Raw genomic sequence first — 17654 nt, forward strand, 5'->3', positions numbered from 1 at the left:
TTTTTTTTTTTTTTTTAATTTCCTTTGCACTCTGGAATGAAGTGGATTTTGTACCTGTCTGTGTTTGGGCTACTGCAAATATACCTGACTTTATACTACATATAAAAGACTGATGAGCAGAATTGAATCCTGCACCTAAATTTCGACTGCTGGAGTTGCCTTCTTCCAAATGTAGACTTTTCCAGCTGGTAAATCAATCTTGTCCATGGAAATGTGCTTACAGTTCTCTTGGGCATTTGCCTTCCACTCTTGCCTTCTCCCTTCTCAAGCCAAATCTCTTTCCAGGAAGGGGGAAAAAAAGAGTCCATGGACTAGATTGAGCTTCAGCTGGATAGGGTGTCTTATTTCAGATACACTTTCTGCTCCTTCTCAGATGACCAAAACATAAACGACAGCTGAGTTGTCTGTTTGTGTCGTGGGTCAAGGGCAGTCCAGCTCAGCAGTTTCCCTTTCCTCTTCCCCAAGTTTTGTTTGGAAGTGGCAGTTCTATATAGTCATCCTTCTGTCATGAAGACCAGATGGAAATACGTCAGTTGTTTCGTGTATAAATACTCAGTCCAACAGCTGTGAGCTTATCAGGAGTCATGGAGATCAAATTTGGTGACCAAACTGTAAGTTTAGAGGTGTGTAAGCATTACCCCCAACTTGAAATAAATAAAGCTGTTAACTGTGAATCTCATAGGAACAATTTTAGCACTAGACTCACTAAAAGGAGAAATGAAGTTGAATTATCTAAGTGAATTTCTTTTTCAGGAGGAGTTTGAAGACTTTTTCTAAAGTATTATATGAGTCCTTGTATAGTAATGATTTCAGCCACTGATGCTGAGTTTTGCTGGTGCTTTTCCTAAAGTAGTTAAAAGAATTTCTCTGAAATTTAAGTGTCTCCTTTCCCTTAGTACTGTTGTTAGTTTAAAACATTTATCCAGGCTCTGATCCTGTGTTCTTGTCTATTATTTTCAAGCTGTGTTTTGGTCTGGATGTCCAGCAAAAACTGAGATACTTGATGTGGTCCCAGCTAACAATGAATCAAGTGTAACAAGATTCGTAATAAATCTAGTGGATGCTGATAATTAAGGGAGGTTAACTTGACTTTGCAAATTGTAAAGAGTTTTTACTGCCATCCATGTGTGAGTGAACCTTGATTTATTTCAGTAATATTGAGAAAGGGGAGATGGAAACCTGCCAATGGCCATTGGCTGTGTGGTTGCAAAATGCAGTGTGTTGCATGGGCTGCTGAGCATAATGTGAAACAAAGTACCATAGGGGAGAAAAAAAAACCCAACAACAAAACAATTTGAGCGGTAAGTACATGGCTGAAAGAAGCGCTTTAGTAGGAGAATAGGCACAGTCATTAACTTAAAATAGCTTCTCTGCAGCAAATTTCTGTAAATCAAGATTGTAGCTCTTTAGTCAAGGCTGCAGTGTATATGAATGGAACTGAATTAGAAACAAAACTTTGCAATAACTACAGGTTTATACTAAGAAACATGGAAAGCAACCGTTTATTAGTTGAACTACTTGCTGCTTAAGCCTTCAGAGGAATGACTCAGTGCTTCAAAGAGATGCTTAAGGAATTCTGAAATGTCTATGGTTAATACTTTTGTAAAATGGAAACATAAATATCAGTGACCCTGCTGTTAGCTCCTGCTGGTTGTTTGCAGGCCTCAAAAACGAACAATGAAGACAACAGTACTCCAAGACAACCCCAACCAGACAAAACCAATCCAAAACGTTGTCTAGTCAAGTTGCTTCGTCTGCGTAGTTCTCTCTTGCATTAATGCTGTGTTTTCAGAAGCAATTTTCTGGTGGCTTGTGGAACTCAATAATGCAATGTCTGTGTGATAGGAGCTCTTGAAACCAGTAGGAAACGCCTTCTGCAGCATTGAAGATTTGGGGGATTGAACAGAGCTTGGGAGGCCAAAGCTGTTCTTCGCTCCTTTAATGAGAGCGTTTTGGCCTTTGAACTGGAAGTGTTCATCAGTAAAAACCTGTGTTGAATCTACGTGGCTGGTGTGGCTGATGGAAAGAGTGTGCTTTTTGCTGTCACACTGATGGCGTTTATGGACATACTGAAAGGTGGTTATATTTGAAGACGTGTGCAACTTCCATAAGCTTCATAATCATGAATGGACTTTAGTTCGTGCTGTTTTCTTTATCTGTATAAATTAAGATTTCTGGGATAAGAAATTCTGATAAATGTGTGTTTTTTTAGCCGTATAGCAGTGTATGATCTTTTGCTTTGGTGTCAAAGAACAAGAAATCCTTTGACTCGAACCTCATCTGAGCAGCCATCTTCTAGTGCCAGGTTTACAGTTTGAGCATCTGGGAACCATCGATGCATGCTATGGAGATAGCAAGGATAGCTGTTAGCCTGTCTGGCTTTTCTGGCTTTTGAACAGAGGTTGCAAAAGAGAAGTAGTTGGGGGAGTTCTTTAGATGGAGTGACATGAAGAGACTGTGCATACTTGTGCAGCCCCTTTGGGTGTTGCTGTCAGGACTCCCACCACAACGATTTAGTGTTGAATATTCAGAGCAAGCCTTGGTGACTATTCTTAAAACGGTATTCGAAATAATTAGTAAGCAGTGTATAATTGAAACTGTATTACCAACCATCAGCTTGCATAGAGTGCAAATCAATGCTTATTTTGTTGCTTCTAAAAATACAAAAGCCTGTTTAATTGTCTTTGTGTTTACGATGGGCTGGATTCCTTCAGTAAAGCCTCTGATCTTAGTCTAGGGACCACACGTATCTCATCGCAGATGAGCCCTGTCTTCGTCAGTCATTGGAAATATTGTTTTTCTAATGCTGTAAAACTGTTTGGTTTTAACCCAGGCTGTAGCGAGTTGAAAAGTGTCTCTGTGTGAGAGCCCAGAACTGAGAAACCAGTTGCATATACTTGCTGTAATATTCTGTTAGTGCAGTGTGTGTGATGCGTGTGCTTAACATGAATGTCAATCAGGTCCTTTTTCCTCTAACAGCATGAATGCAGCTCACTCATCCAGTTTTAGAAGCTGCTACTTGAACTCCTTGGTTACTGCACTTTTTTGGACTGCAAAAAGCAGTCAAGCAGATTTGAGAAGTGAGCTGTGTAGCAAAAATGCCTGTAACTTTCCTGGAGTTTGGGTTTGAAATGGTCTGTAATTTTGCAGGCTGACTTTAGAAGAAACATGTTGCTAATGCTTTATATTTATGTAATGGTTGTTAGCTATTCAATTTTTATTACTAACTCGTGGGAATGATACGTTGGTAAGCACCACTTAGGTACGATCATGCTTCCATTTGCCCAACTGGTGTACCTTAACCACTTGGGCTCTGAATTTTCGAGCTGAGTGTCTTGTTTCAAGCTTAGTTGTTTTAAGAAGCTTCAGACAAGGTGGTGCAAATACTGCTCTGTTACTTCCATTTCTTAAGCTTTCGTAGTTCCGAATGGTTGAGCAGAGACCTAAAAGCAGTGCTGAGACGTGTGAGTTGCCTTTTTGCTGAGACTTGAGCCCCTGTCTTTATTCAAACTCTGAAGCCTTGGTCCATGTCTACTGGGAGTATGTGTTAGTGTCCGTATGATGCCTTCTGAAAGAGTTTCACTTACATAATGCAAAGAGATGTTGTAAAGCAGAATTATTTTTGTGTAGCATGTGCAAGTCAAACTCTCAGTATGGGAAATGCAGTATAGAAGGCTATAGAACGTAATTCAGTTCCTGTGTTTGTATTGCAGATGTTTAAGCTATTAAAGTTTGATATCATCAGAAAAGGCATTCTCCATCAGTGTGTAAGTTTCTCTGAGGAATAAAGACTGAATTTCTCAAGCAGAAAATCTTCTAAGGAACAGCAGCCTCTATTTCTGCAGAAGCAGCAGTCTTTGCAGCTATTAACCTTAGTGTTTAAGTGATAGAGACCTAGCTTTGGTTCTGGTGTGTTGTAGAAAGTCTGATGCAGACATCTGTGACAAGATACTGCTCAAGTAGCTTTAATTATAGCAAACTCAAATCTTGCCAAGTCATTTTCTTAGTAGTTTAAAAGCAGATGCTCAAAATCCATCTGCTTTCCCACAAGCTCAAGACAGTGGTGTTACTGGATAAGATGGAATATCTGTTTTTAAAATAAATTCAGTGATTAGAATCTTTATCCTTTTCGGTCAAATGTATTTGTAAAATTAGCAAGTTTGTATGTTTGCAAGCTGAGCCTTTTAAATACCTTTTGAATCTTTCAAATTAAACTGAAATAGACGATTCAGATTTTAATTGAAATAGGGCTGCTAGCAAGCAGTGCTTCTGTATAGGCAGCAGGTTTGTAGAGATGCTCTGATTTCTCTGTAGTGACAGCCATCGTGATTGCGCAGAGGAAAAATAGTCCAAAAAATGTATGTAAATGAGACAAGTGCAAGAAATCTAAACAGTCTAAACATAGCTATAATAAGAATACAACTTGACTGCTTTCAATTTTGTTCTAGTGTTTAGAATCTAGCACACTGTATAGAAATTCCTTTTTAATTAGCTCAGAGTCAGGTCTGTGCTATGTCTAATGCTGTTTGACTCTCTTGAGAAGTGGATTCTGAAAGGTGCCTTGAGAGGAAGGGTTGGCAGGAGCCTATGGTAGGAAAACACGGTTGTTATCCCTTGAATTAGCTGGAAAGTGGTCCCTTCCATCTCTTACATAATTCAGTGTGTTTCCACACATGGTCTCTTCTGCATTCTTCAGGTTCCATCATATCCTTACAATACCACCTTGTTACACTGTTCTTGGCAAGAACATAAATTTTGGAGAAAAGCCTCCTATTTTTACAAAGCTGATTGCTGCCAGGAAATTTCTTGGGAAGTCCTTATTTAGGTACGTGTTGTGAAATCAGCTAAGAGAAGAAGAGTCCATTGTGGCACAAATTTCAGTTTCTAGCTTACCAGTCTTATGTGTGTGACAAACTCTGAAATGGAGTCGCTTGGACTGAGTCAGCAATTCAGTATGTTGAAAGTGCTCGGGCTGTGTCTCAGTTCGGTTTGTGTACTGCGTGTTGATTTGCTCCGCAGATGGAAATCGGAACCGACTGGTTATGCAGACCTTCAACTGAAGATGAGGGTGGACTGGGTCTGTCTGAGAAAGCATACTTGGAAATGGCAAGTTGTGAGGAAATTTTAGATTCAACATGTGTTGGAAGCAAAGAGATTAAAATAGCATCAAAAAGCAAGCAGCCTCTGCAGCCGAAGTGCTCAGGGCGAGAGCAAGCAGGGGTGGAACTGCAGTTCTTTGTTTGCAATGCAGTCTGGATTTTATTACTTGCAAAGTGAAATCACAAGGGGCAGTATCTGTTTCTGGTGGACAGATATGTTGCAACTAATTTGGAAGAAGCCTGATCACTGATTTTTCAGCCCCCTAAACAGCTTTGAAGGCAGGACTGTAACTCTTGAGGCTGTGATTAATCTGCCCAGCTCCTGCTTATTGGGCGGCCTCTTGGCCTTGTTCCTCTTTCACAATTGCCAGCTGTTAAGTATTGATGCTGGTGCAGTTATCATAAACTCAGAGTTGTAAAACTTGCTACTCCGTACTCCAACATTGTCATTGAAATCTATTTCCAGTAGTAGAGGTGCTGCAGCAGCAGGTGCTTATGCTGGGCCTTTGTGTTTTGTTAATTAGAGAAAACTAGAAAATAAAGTACTTATCCTTCCTGTATTCCCCTTGTGTAAGAATTCAGTTTTGTGGCCCAAGCTAAGAAAAAGATGCCCAGACTACCTTCTGCTTTGTTGGAAGAAATGGGAATCACAGATTCTGTGGAATGGTATGGTTCTCCTCCCCTTAGCTGTGGATACTGATGGGATTGTTCCTAGTTGTCCCCTGAGGGAGCAGTCACTGGTGGCAGCTATTTTCCTGCTTTTCTGGGGATGTTCATAAGCAAGTTTAAGGAAAGGACATGGAAATGCTAAGAAGACTTCTGGAGGGATCTCCAGCTTGCTTTTCTTCTTATAGATAACGGTCCTGATTAGAAACCAGTTTTCTTCAGGGTATCTCCTGAAGAAGATTTTCTTTTTCTCTTCTTTCTTTTAATCATTATGAAGTATTACCTACGGCACTGAAACATGAAGTTCCAAACGTAAGAATGCTATAGTGGCAATGAGACAACTCTCTTAAGAATTTTCTGGTGTTTTGAGGAGGTAAAACTATAATACCACTTCCACCTTTTGGTCCCCCTAGCTTAGGGGGTTATTCTGGGATGTTGCCTGCGGTGATGTAATAGGGGAAGGAATTTAAACAGAAATATGGGATGCCTCAAATCCTCTTGCCCTCTCTTACCACGAGTGGTACTGCCACTGAAGCAATGGATGCTGTATTGGAGTACTTGTGCAGCTTTTCTGACAAACCACTTTGGTTTGACTTCCTGCTTCTGTGGCTTCTTGAGTGCTGGCCTGCTGAATGCAGGTATGTCTTTCTGACAGAAGCATGGCTGTGAATTTTTTTTTAGATAACTTTTTGGCTAAGGAACCTTCTTCAGTGTTAAACATGGTTAACAATTAGTTTTGGTCTATGATGCACAGAACATCAACTATTTGATTACCTCCTATTTCACTGTATGAATCCTAAGGGAATGCTGAGAGAGGTCTAACAATGAATGATCTCTCATGGAGTTTCCTAGCGATTATGTAAGGATTTTCTGTTGTCTGCCAGTACTTGGCCTACACTTCATGTGTCATAACTGATAGTCATCCACAATTCTGTGAAGTAAATGAAGGATGTTTTTTGGATGCGCTTGCAGAAGCAGCAACAAGACTAGGAGAGCTGTAATTAGGCTGCATATGCAGTATATATGCTCCTATCTTGTATATCATCTTGAAGCTAATGTAAATTAACTCACATTAGTCTACAATGCACAAGTGGGAGAACATGGGCAGTCTTGTAGGGAATGTTGCTTGATTTATTTCTGCCAAGTTTGTTTGTTACCTTTAGTTGTGCTGGAATTTTTGTAAGGTAACTCATCAGTGACATAGGAGCATTAGGTTTGCATTTATCTCTGTCTTTGATCTTCTATGTTTTTGAACACTGCTAATAAATCCTGGGAGCCATTTTTACACTTCTGCATGATTTCCAAGCAGCATGCTAGTGCAAACTCATCAGCGTACAGAAAAGTGGATATAGACAACCCTTCTCTTGTCCAGTGGTTTTTTGAAATATTTTAGGACGAAGAATTAAGACATTTCTGGTTCTGTAAATAGATTTATCTGTATCAAAACTAGGGAAGAGTTCACCCCAGTGTTCTATGCATGTACCTACTCATAAAGGACTCTATCTAATAGAAATAGAGCGGTAGTTCCTCTTTTGGTGTATAAGGTAAAGAGAATGGATTGTGGAAGAGGCCTTTTTATTGCAATATTGGCACCCTGTAAGAGGAAAAGTAGATATTCATCGTAAAATGAAGCTGAGCTGTTTGAATGTACCTTCCCTCTCACTAACAAAGCAATCAGTTGAGTGCAAAATGAGAATTGGTGTGAGCTCCCAAAGTTTTAATGAGGCATCTGAACCAAGTGACAAGGTGATGCAGCTGGTTAATAGCTCATGGAGAATTCTGTTCAGCTAGCACTCCAACTCGGTGATAAGCCCTCTGTATTAAGCGTAAGCCTTACTGTGAATTGGTATCAGATAGCAAACTTACTCATTTATCTTCTGTGGATCAAATTAGAAATTTTCAAGTGAAGAGAGTTCTCTATCTGAGTACTGATTATTTTGGCATGGGACAGCATTTTGATCCCTGTCCCCTATGTTCATCCTTCAAGGCTGAACAAATTGCCTAAAACCTTCAGCAGTTTTTTTTCCAGACTTCTGTGTAAGGAAACACAAATGCTGCCTTGAGAAACCCTAGAATAGAAATGACTGAAGCCCAAACAGTTGTTTGCCATTCTTAGACCAGATTTTCAAGGACCTGAGAGATACCACAGAAGGTCATGCCTAAGTCATAGGTTTTATATCTACTCTTTAGCATTTTTCTCCTCTTGGTTGTAGAGAGAGCAAAGGAAAAGTATGTAACTGACTTAAAAGGTTTGTAAGCTTCATAAACTTCTGAAGCTACTGTGTAGTTTTCATAGCTCTACTCTAAAGAGTATAAGTGAAATATTTGATTTCCTGAAGGAAACCGTGGGATTAGGCAATGTACTGATTAGTTGTAGTCATCGTTTTCTAGAGAAGGAGAATTTGGTTCTCTTGGCTCAGTTCTTTTTGCTTTGCCTTCAAGTGTTTGTGCTGACATGGTGAAGTGCAGAGAAGAGTAGCATGAAGTTGTATCAACACATTTATTCACATGCAGCCCAGCTCTGGAACAGGCTCACAGGTGGTATGGTTTTGATTTATTTTTATTATTATTTTATTGGGAAAAGCTAGCTGCTTCACTGCCTATATGCTCTGTTCATATTAAGTGGAAAGCTAAGAAATCAGACAGTGTAAGTATCTGGGAAGCTTGTCGGCCAGATTGTTCTGGTCCTTTTGGAGTGGTGTAGGTTCTCTGCCATTATGTTACCTAGATTTGTCTCCTTATCCCAGTCTTTAGGCAGCACGCTCACACCTGTGTCTCCAGTGAGCAAAGTACTGAAGTGTGCCTAGTGTACTACCTTAGGCACTGCAGGAAATAACAATTCTCAGGATGCTACTGCTCCAAAAGGTAAACATTGGGAGTTGAGTTAAGATTTCTTGTAACCTTACATAAAGAGGAAATATTCTGATCTGCTGTTGTCCTGCAGAAGGACAAAAGGTTTTTTTTCTGCAGCTGTTTTCATGACACACATTGTATTTCCATACTCCTTACACTTCTGATCCCACTTCTGCTCTTTGTTCAGTGTAAGGAAGTGAGGCAGAATGGCTTTGTATCTAAGCTAGCTGGTGAGATCATCTCTGATGAGCCGTTCCTAACTTCCTTTTCTTAAGCATCTTTGTTTTTGTGTGTCCTGGTTATTCCTTACTTCCAGCTTCCTGTAGAGCAATGTTAGTACTAGATTTGTTCTGAACGTCCTTGTGAATTAGGGGATCTTGGAACCTGAGGATTTGGCCTTGGAAGAAGCTTGTAACTGTGACTAGCTACAGGTCAGTTGTGTTTAACGGTGCTGGAACTTGGTGCAATCAAGCACATACGTGAGTGTTAATGCCCCGTTATCAGGAACTCTCAGTGATGGTGGCTCTTCAAACACATTGCTGCCACCAGGTGTCCTAGATGGTGCCGCCACTGGGTGGGTGCTGCTGCATGTATAACAGTGGGAAGAGACCACAATAGAGGGATGTAATTAGTGATGATATTCTTTTCCCCTTCCCCCATGCTGATGAATCATAGCTTTGTCAAAGCGAACAAGCAATTGCAGGAAAAAATGGGGAGCATCGCTGATATCTTTTAATCACATACATAGGCTTCAGTTATGGATACTCTCTTCTTTAATGTTAGATATAACTGTCTTCTGAAGCTTAAGTATCACCTCTTTCAGTTATGTATAATTGACTTCTGCAGACTAAATTCTTTTGAGGACAGTAATAAGTGTGTATGCAGAATGATGCTAGTTCTAATCTGTACATTAAAAGGAAAGCAAAGCAAACAAAAAACATACTTTTCACTCTGTAGTGGAAGACAGAATAAAGCTACTGGTGCTTTGAGTAAATTAGCAAACTATTTTAAATTTCAGTTTTGATGTTTACAGGATTCATCATCATGAAGCTTAGACAACACTGAGTGTAACTCCCTACCCCAGCCCCTGTCTGTTACGCTGTAATATGCAGTGTGAGCAGGAAAGGGCTGCTGTGCAGATGCCCAGAGTTCAAGTTGCACACTGCTTCTGACCTACGTAGTTTATTTTTTGCCAACTTCAGATGTGTTTGTTATTTTTTTGTTATTTTTCAGATGTGTTATTTTTTTTCTTGAATGGGGTTGGTGCTTTTTTGAAAAATGAATGGAGGAACCCTGTCAACCCAAGCCCTGAATCAGTAAGCTATCACATTTGTTAAATACAAATGAACAAGGAAAGCCTAGAGCTTTTCTCATTTTTTTTTTTTTAACTGACCTATTTTCTCCATCTAAGCACCAGAATGCTTCAGCTCTCAGGAAAAGTTTGTCAAAACTTCAAAGATTTGTCTGCTCCATGTTTGAATATTAAGAGTTGTATTTCCCTTCTCTTCTTCCTCCCCTCCTTTCTTATAAGTTTACACAGGTATCATCTCTGTCAAGATAGGCATATTTTGTTGCTTTAATTCCCTCCTCTGAGGAGCAGCACTAAGCTTGCATGTGTTATCTGCGTCACTCACCTGTATCAGTGATAGCAGTGTGTTGTGTAGCTTCATAAGTTTATGCACTGAAATGCAAGAAATAAGAACAACATACAGGTAGATGCTTTTACAGGGAACTGTACAGCTGAATGTGAATAATCCCACAAACTTTCAATTAAGGTGATTTGTGTGCTTGCCTAAAACTCAGAGCACTTTTGAGTACTTCTACCTGAGTAGGAAGAAATCCTACAGATTTCTACAGAAAAATATTTACCCTTAATCACAAAGCTGAAAAAGTGTGGTAGATAAATGACTGTTTTAACCCTACTCCTTTCGACTGTGTCAAATATGAACATTATACTTCAGTGTAATCTTGCTCAAGATTATCTGCACACTCCGCTGGAACTGTTTGTAGCTTACATAAAATTGAGCCTTGTTGTGGAGGTTGTCCAGCCAGGGACATGAGGTGGTGCTTTCAGTAAGTGCTAACTTGGCACTGCCTTTCATTCTGCTACCTGACCTGGGAACTTTGTCTTTCATTCCCAAAGATGAGGATGAGAAAGAAGGGGACCGAAAATACTGGTTATTTGCATCCAGAATGCAGGACAACAAAAATCCTCAGATTTGCTTTTCTATTAATTAATCCTTGTATACTGAAATGGCTACTGGCTCTTCTGCTGTTTTAAGTCTGTTTTGAGACTCTGCAACCTAATGCCAAGATGAAGGTATTCTTCCCCTTCAGAAAGTAACGTGGTTTTAAACAGACACAGAAACCGATCTAGATTTCTAATTTCTGTAAGCAAATCCTTTTTTCCTTAAAATCTTTGCACAGCTGTTTATGGGGATGAGTAGCCCAGACTGATTGAGGGAGGGATAATTAAGGAGTTTGATGTTTGGTTTGATTGTTTTGTCTAACCTTCTGAATGCTTAGAAGACTTTGAGCAGTGTGGTTTTTATAGTGAAGTAGCCTGACTCTTTTCTTAGTTTTGTCTTTTTTTGGAGAGTAGCTTTTTTGGTTGGTTTTATTCTTGGCTTGTCTTTTGGTTAATGCGTGTGTATATTTTTGGCAGAAATAACATTTGACTTATCTAAAGAACAGTGTGTGTGTGTGTGTCTGTTTTAATATACTGCTCCACCTGTGCGTGGAGTGCAGTTTGGAAGCACTGACAGCTGTGTTCTGGCAACTCTTGATATGGTGAGTTCTTGTGTACTAAATTGGGGTATCTTAGTGCGGCATTGGCCTCAGTAGGCACAGTTCTGATGTATTGCTGGCAACATCTTCCCCAGTGTGCTGAGAGCCCCCAAAGTATTACCAGACACGTTATGGAATCAACCACTACAGTCTTAGGTTGTAGAGACTTGCTTGCAGAAGACTATTACTGGAAGGTAGGAGGGCTGTAGCAAGGAGAACGCATGAAGCAGGAGTTGCCTGAAAAGTCTTAACATAGGTTTGCAGACCTGATTCTCCACTCCGTGGTAAACTAAAGTTTTATATAACTCTATAAACATTACATTAGACAATTATACTCTCAAACCAGGTCCTCAGATAAAATAAACAAAAGCCCTCTTGCAATAGCAGCTGCTTAGCTGCATTTAATCTACTTTTCGTGTTCAGTGACTTGTAGAAGGGTACAGGTGGAAGGATGCGTGGAGATCCTTGATCTCAATTTTCACATCTGTTTGCTGTACAGACATGCATTCTGAATGGTATCTTCCCCCCTCATTCTATCTTGCCTTATAATTTTAGAAATCTAATGTGGTTTGCGTTGGCATAAAAATAGCCAGTTCCTGTGCACTCAGACTTCCATTTGTAGGTATCGGCTGCGTAACGCTGCTGATCTTTAAGCTCAGTGTTGGTATTTTGTTGGTATTTTGTTAATCTAGCTCAGTGGTCACTGTGCTCATTTTTCCTCTTAACTGCTAGATTTTTTCAGGATGAGAACACTGCAGCCCACAAAGCTGTGGTTCCATTAACAGCACTGAATATCAGAGCACTGTCTTGCTAGCTTCTCCTCCGATGACCCCTCATTAACCTTGCCTAAAAGGCTTCCAAAGCCTTTTTCATATGCTGCAGAAATGCACACAGAAGAACACTTGTCTGTTCTGTATCCTACTTTTTCTGAATAATAGGGTGGGGGCTGCAGTAACTTCCCTCAAATTTTCAGATATTTGGGAAGCTTGATAAAATGCTGCTTGGTGTAACCTCTGCAGAGCTAGATATTTTATCTACCTTGGTTATGAGTCACTTTATCTATAATTCACCAGTGCTTTGAAGTCTGCCATGGTGTACGTTGTCAGAGCACATCACTTGAAGTAGATTCATTCCTACTAATTTGCCTGGTGTTTTCTAGCACATCTCTTTTAGATAAAAGCTAGCTGGTGTTTCTTCAGTGTAGTTTAAAAATAAAAAGCAAAAACCCAAACCCAGTACTTACGTGAGCAGTATAGCAATGCAGAATTTCTGAATGTAGTAGTGTGATGTGCAGCAAGCAAGCAAAACCTCTCTGTAAAAGGTAAAGCAATCAGTCTATTACTTTCTTCCTTAATATCTTCCTAATATGTGGAAGAGAGAGCTTCTCTTTAAGTTGTTTAGCAGATCACTCACTCGGCTGTTCAGTCGAGTGTGTCAGTTCATTGTGTTAATGAAATATTTGCCTGTAGTTTTCCTAACAGGGCACCGTTGCTTTTACTGAGCACTGTGCCCAGCAAGGGCCGTTCTGGGGCTGCTCCCGGATCCGGTGTGCTGTGCGGTCCTTGTCACATTGCTTTGGGACAACGCCTGGAAGGACCGCAGGAATTCGGAAAGGAGAACACATGGAAAAATTGCTCAGTAGAACCTATTAACTGGTGTACGAGCAGCCCAAATGAAACTTAAGATTAATCTAAATGTCAGAAATGTATTTCCTTCCGTCTTTCAGAAGGATGCTGAACAGACATTAAGCTTTGGCTGAAAAAAATCACCGAGGGAATATAGATAACTTTTTGCTGATGTACCTCACTTTCTGTGGCTTGGCAGAAAAGCTGATCTGTGATGAGGTTGGTTTTGGTTGTCTTTATTTCTTCTTCCTTTACATAAGGTACCTAGGCATAGGGATAGAAGGCAGGCTGTAACAGTTCTGGGTAATTCATGCTCTTCCAGATTAAATACATCAGCAAAAAGGTCAACCCATATACCTGGCATATTGTAACTGACCAAGTTTCCTGTCTTACGTTGAATGATGTAAGTAGCTCTGATAGCTGTTTCCTGACCAAAAGAAGTCAGAGGGAAGCATGTGGATAAATGAAAGCTGCCAAGAAAAGATTATTGAGTGGTATTGAGCTGAACAATTGTTTCACTTAGTGCCTTTCTCTATTCAGGCCTCTGGCACTGTAGTACCATAGTCACGTGCTGGGAAGCCTTGCTGTTTGTCCTGGCTTGTCAAAACAATTTAATGTAGGTGGAAAGGAATGACTGAAATGAACGAAGTGGGCTCGACGCATCTGTTTCAATTTGTTGGAAGGGCAGCCCAGTGATTGGGATGTGACACTTCAGTCCTTCAGGGAAGCTACTGGTTCAGGGAGAACAATGCCATCCAAATTATGAGGTAGTTAAGTCCATTTTAGGAAGCAAGTTCTCTTTGAGTTTGACAGCTTGTGTATTTTTAAATATTTAGGCTGTATCAGCTCAGCACTTGCTGTAACTGAGATGCAAGAATGTGATTTGCAAACAGCAAGACTTAAGAGTTTGTCTTGTCTGCCTGGTGTTGCTTCATTATATGGTCAAAATGAATGCCTGGGGGAGGAAGGAGGGTGTGCAATCTTTTTTTCTTTTTAATTATTATTTTTAGTTGAAATTCCAAAACAAATTGGTCTTTGAAGGATAGGATATCAAGTCATATATTAACAGTTCTTAGAGTGACTGCTTTATAAAATTTCTCAGATTTTTGGAAAAAAAAAACATTTTACACGCCTTTATATCTTGCTTTGTTTCTCATTGTTTGATTTTTAAAAATAAAAATAAAAAAGAGAACATTGCATTTGTTTACTCAGTCTTGTGCTTTGTGATACTGGAATGTCAAGCTGTGAGGTCTGGTTGCTGGAAACAGCAAATACACTCTGATGTCTTCCATCTCTATACTTACTTGGACCCCGAGCTGTTGCGGGGAAAAAGGCTGCAGGAGATACAGATCTTATTTGGTTCACCTTTGATATAATTTCATCAGAGGTAATCGCTTACTTGGAGTGATAAACTATCATACTTCTTGCTGTTTCTTTAGAGATGGGGATGGAACTGGAGCAAGGGTGGCTCTTACATTCCTTGCATTTAGCCTGTAGGCTGTTTGCAGGTTGTGTTGTTGGAAGGTAGCTTACACAACTGTAACCACCAATTATTGTACGTACAGATGAATTTTGTTGGTGTAATTGCACATGAGATCTAACTGTTGAGTGCTAGTTTTCTTTTTCAAGTACATATAGCATTTTATACTACCTAGCACTAGTGTTCCTTTAAGGAAGGATATATAAATACCTGTTACAAATCGGGGTAGTTAAAGGCTGTACACATTGCTGATCTGATGAAACAAGTGGCTTCTGTCCTTTTCTGTCAGCTCTATTCAAAATTAGCTACTGAAAGGTGTGATGTTTCCTTGGTTGCAGAAATATTGCTGTTTTCTCTGGGTGTTCGTTCAATTTGTGTTCGTTGGCCTCCATTTGTGTCCAGACTTGTCTGAGATCATTAGGGCACTGTGGCTTCCAGAGAAGTGTTGCATTAATATATTGTCACTGTCTGGATTTTTTTTTTTGTTAACGCCAGCAGTGAAGTGTTGAGTGTCTGTTTTAAACGTCACAGATACGTCTGCAGGAACATGATGCTACCATTGATGTGACCAGAAAGAGAAATGACTCAAAATAGGCATGTCCATTAGGAGTCTGCTCCTTGATAAGAGTGATTAGCACTTGTTAGTTTCTATCCGGCACCAGAAGTACAGCAACAGGGAAAACCCAGGGAGGCCCTTAAAAGTGAGATCGGGTATATTCAGGTTTAGATGAAAACTTAAGGTCAAGCGTAGTCTAAAATTGGTTAGTAATATTTGTTAGTTCATAAAATACAGGAAGCTTAATCCAAGTGTATAACTATAATATAGTTTTTGGACAAAAATAAATGCAGGTGTTTGTACTACATAGCTAAATTTAAGCGATGTAACGAGTAATTGTTACGGCCTGTGTTTTATAATTACCATAAGTAGTAATTGGATGTAGAGCTAAACAGATGAATTATACAGATAAAGAGCAGAGGCTGGGAATAATCTGCTTCGTTATCTTTGTGACAGTGATTATTGTTATTGTGTGTTATGTTCAAAGTATTGAGATTCTTAAACCTTGTGTGTATGATCTTTTGATCAATGTGCTGATAGCAGCTCACTGCTTTTCTGCATCAGTACTGCTTGTAACAGTCAGGATAACATTGGTCTTGGACAAAACTTGTGCTGCTGTATATTGTAAAGAAGGGAAAGCTATTAGCTGTGTAAGAGCTCAAATGGGAACGTTACTCCCATATTAAAGAAACCCAATAAAAACCAAAACAACCAACCAAAAAACACCACTAAACCTCAGCAGACATGAATATTGACATGTTTTCGTAGTGTTTTTGCAAGCACATTCTATCAAAACTTAGACTCTGAAGGAGTGAGGGGAAGTGGTAGCACTAACTTCTTCAGGGAGAAATAGTTGCGGGATTGAATGCTTTTGATATCTATTGATTAATTTGTGGCACTTAAGAATTTGGTGTTTTCCTAAACAACCATAAATGTATGGTAAGTGGTAGACATTTAAAAGCACTGACGTCTGAAACAATTTCAAACAGGAGAACAGGTCTGATCTGGAAGACTCCTACGCTTCTGAAAATTGAGGCTTCATCTGGAAATGAGGTAGTCCATGCCTCCTAGGAAAAGTCAATAATTCATGTGAATAGAGGATGGTTTGGTTTAGATATTAATATGGCTGAATAGTATTGAGAAAACACACTGACTGTTAACAAAGGAAGAGGAATTAGAGACTAGTGGACAATTGTGAACAGTTTGAGTAGACCCTACGTACTACTGCCTTCTAGTTGAAAAGTAAATGTGGCCTTAAAATTATTGCTAAGATTTGACTGAGGGCACTGGTTATTTGTAATTAGCTGGTAGAAACACTGACTGTAAAAATCTGGGCTTTGAATGTAGCTTGAATTGTTTTTAATACTATCTGCATATGGATCTGATTTACGTCAGTTATCAGCCAAACTAGTGTGGCTATGCACTGGTAAACTGACAGCTGAAAGATGCAAGGAGACTCTTCATATTTGCAATTTATCCCTGGTCAGAATCTTGAAGATATTAGATAGTTGGCTTTTGGTAGATAGCACAGCAATATTGTCCAGGAAAGCTTTTTCATGACTTGTCTCTGGCCAAAACCTTGTGTCTCTCTGGTGTGAATTATGTCTTTGTTTTCCTTGATGCTAGATTACAGGAAGCTTGCTCAATCGTGAGCTCATGCTTTTAATAAAAAAAAAAGAAAAAAATCCAACCCAAATTTATTTGTCTTCCATCAGAAATGCATCCTATATGTTAGGTTTTCTGCTCTATCATCTATATGGAGAATTAATCCAGTCTGTTACCAGTGGTGTGGATTCTATGCTTGAAGGAGTAACTGAAGATTATAGGTGTTTTTAATCTGAGATATGTGCTTTAAATGATCCTTTTTTGCCTGACCTTGGATGCATGAGTATTTTAGGACGTTGTCCCCTTTCCACCTCAAGTCAAGCAATCCCTTTGGAGTAGGGATGGAAGAAGTAGCACTCAGAGATAATCCCCAATCATACTGTAAGGAAGGCTATGATAGAATACCTTCTAAATAGAGGAGTTACTGCATGAGTAACTGTCAGCAAAATGGCATTTAAAAGATATTGATTCTTGTTGAATGACTGTACACAACTGTTTTTCAATCTGCTGTTTCTCTAAGAAATAAAACAAAGCTTTATTTTCTTTTTCGTTAGGATCGGAAATTATCCAAGTCAGAGCGACAAAGATTCAAAGAGGAAGCTGGGATGCTGAAAGGGCTTCAGCATCCCAATATTGTCAGGTTCTACGATTCCTGGGAGTCCACAGTGAAAGGAAAAAAATGTATTGTCCTTGTGACGGAACTCATGACATCTGGAACATTAAAAACGTAAGTAAATTCTAACGTGTCAAAGCACTTGATGAACACTATCACAATTAGAGCACTTGAAGTAGGTGATAATTCAAAATAGCTAAGGACAGAGACCTTTCACTGAGGGCTAAACTCCTGCAAGGGAGGAGTTAAGAAGTTTAAGGAGTTTAAGAAGAGTTTTGTTAGCACTGCAGGGTACAGTGGACCATTCTTTATGTTAGCAAACGTGTCAGATTCTTCATTGTGATGTCCTAGTAAGTACATGCAGGAAAAC

At 39.5% G+C, this 17654-nt stretch overlaps 1 protein-coding gene across 5 annotated transcripts in view; it reads left to right on the forward strand.

Annotated features, from left to right (window-relative positions):
* WNK1 (WNK lysine deficient protein kinase 1) overlaps positions 1-17654 on the forward strand; it is a 97795-nt gene that overhangs the window by 12671 nt on the left and 67470 nt on the right. For all 5 annotated transcript variants that reach the window (XM_085229885.1, XM_085229854.1, XM_085229865.1 and 2 more), the window contains exon 2: positions 17226-17398. In XM_085229885.1, the coding sequence (XP_085086011.1) occupies positions 17226-17398 (173 nt within the window). The remainder of the gene's footprint in view (positions 1-17225; positions 17399-17654) is intronic.

Source organism: Meleagris gallopavo, chromosome 1 (assembly GCF_905368555.1).
Source record: "Meleagris gallopavo chromosome 1, MGAL_WU_HG_1.1, whole genome shotgun sequence".
Classification (NCBI taxonomy): domain Eukaryota; kingdom Metazoa; phylum Chordata; class Aves; order Galliformes; family Phasianidae; genus Meleagris; species Meleagris gallopavo.